The 2,500-nt window shown below is 39.8% G+C and overlaps 1 protein-coding gene across 1 annotated transcript in view; it reads left to right on the forward strand.

Moving 5' to 3' along the window:
• Nucleotides 1–2,500, forward strand: part of LOC147466771 (uncharacterized) — a 122,353-nt gene that overhangs the window by 119,764 nt on the left and 89 nt on the right. The window contains exons 5-6 of the mRNA XM_086534336.1: nucleotides 188–467; nucleotides 1,844–2,097. Coding sequence (XP_086390462.1) covers nucleotides 188–467; nucleotides 1,844–2,097 — 534 coding nt within the window. The remainder of the gene's footprint in view (nucleotides 1–187; nucleotides 468–1,843; nucleotides 2,098–2,500) is intronic.

A 2,500-nucleotide genomic window follows, 5' to 3' on the forward strand; every position in this document is an offset into this window, starting at 1 on the left:
CCTATCCCCCCTCCAATCCTCCATTTTAACGATTTTTTGATTTTTTAAAATGATTATAACGATTTTTTTGTCCCATTCTACCCACAAGGAACTAACCTAACCTCCCCCCCTCCCCCCATTCCTCTCTTTTAACGATTTTTTGATTTTTAAAAAAATAATTATAACGATTTTTTTTTCATCCCTCCAGAGCGACAACGGGCGTTAGACGTGATGCCCCCCCACCTGGAGAGCCCTTTCCCTAAGAACGAGGACTCCCACGCTACAGGAGGCGCTAGGATCGAAGTTACACCCTCGAGGAATCAGCTGACTACCTCGACCACCATTGCCACCACGACTCTGCCACCGCGGCGTTGTCAGGGCTTGGATGTTGGCATTTGTTCCATCTTGCACCACAACGTTACGTCTTATCCTAACCTGCTTGGTCACGTGGATAAGGCGGGCGTAGAGAAGGATATTATTGCCATCAGGTGGGTTTTGTTTTTGTTTTGTTTTGTTTTTCTACGGAGTTACTTTCCTGCTGTTGTGGGCGTTTATGTATATTCTTGTTTATTTTTTTTTTGTCTCCTTTTTGTTCTTATTCTTCTTTTTTTTGTCTTCTTTTTGTTCTTATTCTTCTTTCTTATTGTATTTTGTTCTTTTCTTTTCTTAAGATTTGTTTCTTCTTTTTCTTCGTCTCTTCCTATTTCTTCTTTTTCTGATTTTTTTCTTCTTCGTCTTTATTATTATTTATCTCCTTCTGATTTATTATAATCTTTTTATTATTTCGTTTTCTTTTTCTTCTTCCTTGTCTTTTTTTTCTTCGTTTCCTTCTTTTTCGTATATTCTTCTTTGTTTTCTTCTTTCGTATTGTTTGTTATCGTATCATTATTACTTTTTTTTCATTCCTTTCATTCGTCCTATATCTTTGATTTGTTTCTCAAGATGTCCGTTCTTATTGAGAGCGTATTGAACATGACATGAGAACTCTATTCATGTCTGTTGCTATCATCATTTTCGTTCCCTCTGTTGTTATTTCGGTTTTACTGTGTTTCTTCTTTCTATAGTCACCGGTACATGGTCAGGCGAAATTAGCTCCGCCCCCTCGGTTCCACTTCTCATCTGGCCAATCAAGTCCTTCGTATTCACTCGCCCGTCTTGCGAGAAGCGTGGTTGTGATTGGTCGCGGATATATAGGAGGGCGTGGCTTATTTCTAACTTTGTGCCGTTGACTATAGAAAGAGAACACACAATAACACCGAAATAACAACATAAGAAACAAAAATGATAACAACAGACATGCATAGAGTTCCATGGGATGAATATGGTTGGTGAATTTTTGTCCCCATCTTTATGGTAATTTAAAACTTGAGGTTTAGAAAAGTTTAAGATATTTTAGAGATTATTTTTTTTCCGTGTGTGGACCAAAGCGTGTATGGTTGTTTATACAGAGTCACAAACCTTCACAGACTATGAGCAAAATGGTTGTTTAGTATCAAGGTAGTTGGAGGGTCTGCCTACCTTGATGCTTACTACCTTGATGCAGCATGATAGAAGAAAGAAAAATAAATAAAGAGACACAGACAATAATAGATACACTAATAGAGGGGGAAAATATATTCATATATACATACATATATGTATATATATATGTGTGTGTGTGTGTGTGTGTGTGTGTGTGTGTGTGTGTGTGTGTGTGTGTGTGTGTATGTATATATACAAGTATAGAAGAAAAATCGGAAAAAATATAAAAATAATGGAGAGACACAAACAATTATAAGTTCACTAAGAATAGATAAAAGAACAGCCAGATAAAATTTGCGCATAAATCAAACTTTTAACCCCCCCCCCCACCTCCCACCCCCAGAGAAGTGATAGACGCCGAGTGCCACCCCCTCGCCCACGAATTCCTGTGCGAACTCCTGCAGCCGGACTGCCGAAGGGCGCAGGTGATGTCCCCGAGTGGCGTGTTCGAGGACGAGCTCCTGAAGCCCTGCCGCGACTTCTGCGAGGAGGTCCTGAGCACCTGTGGGCGCCGCCTGCCGCCCCACCTTCGGCTGGCTATTGACTGCGCGAGTTTCCCGTCATTGGTCAACGGGGACGAGTGCACAGCGAAGCCTGGTAAGTAAGGGACGCGGGTTAAGGCCGCTGGGGTTTGGTTCGTTGATCTACATCCACTCTCTCTCTCTCTCTCTCTCTCTCTCTCTCTCTCTCTCTCTCTCTCTCTCTCTCTCTCTCTCTCTCTCTATATCTCTATATATATATATATATATATATATCTATATATATATATATATATATATATATATATATATATATATGTATATGTATATGTATATGTATATATGGATTTATGTATATATATATATAGAGAGAGAGAGAGAAAGAGAAAGAGAACGACAACGAGAACGAGAACGAGAGAGAGAGAGAGAGAGAGAGAGAGTGAGAGAGAGAGAGAGAGAAAAAGAAAAAGAAAGAGAAAGAGAAAGAGAGAATGTTGATGTATTCCTCCCCTGTGTGTATG

The sequence above is a fragment of the Penaeus japonicus genome, unplaced genomic scaffold (genome assembly GCF_977035675.1).
Source record: "Penaeus japonicus unplaced genomic scaffold, GWHDUDI00000001_assembly GWHDUDI00000041, whole genome shotgun sequence".
NCBI lineage: Eukaryota > Metazoa > Arthropoda > Malacostraca > Decapoda > Penaeidae > Penaeus > Penaeus japonicus.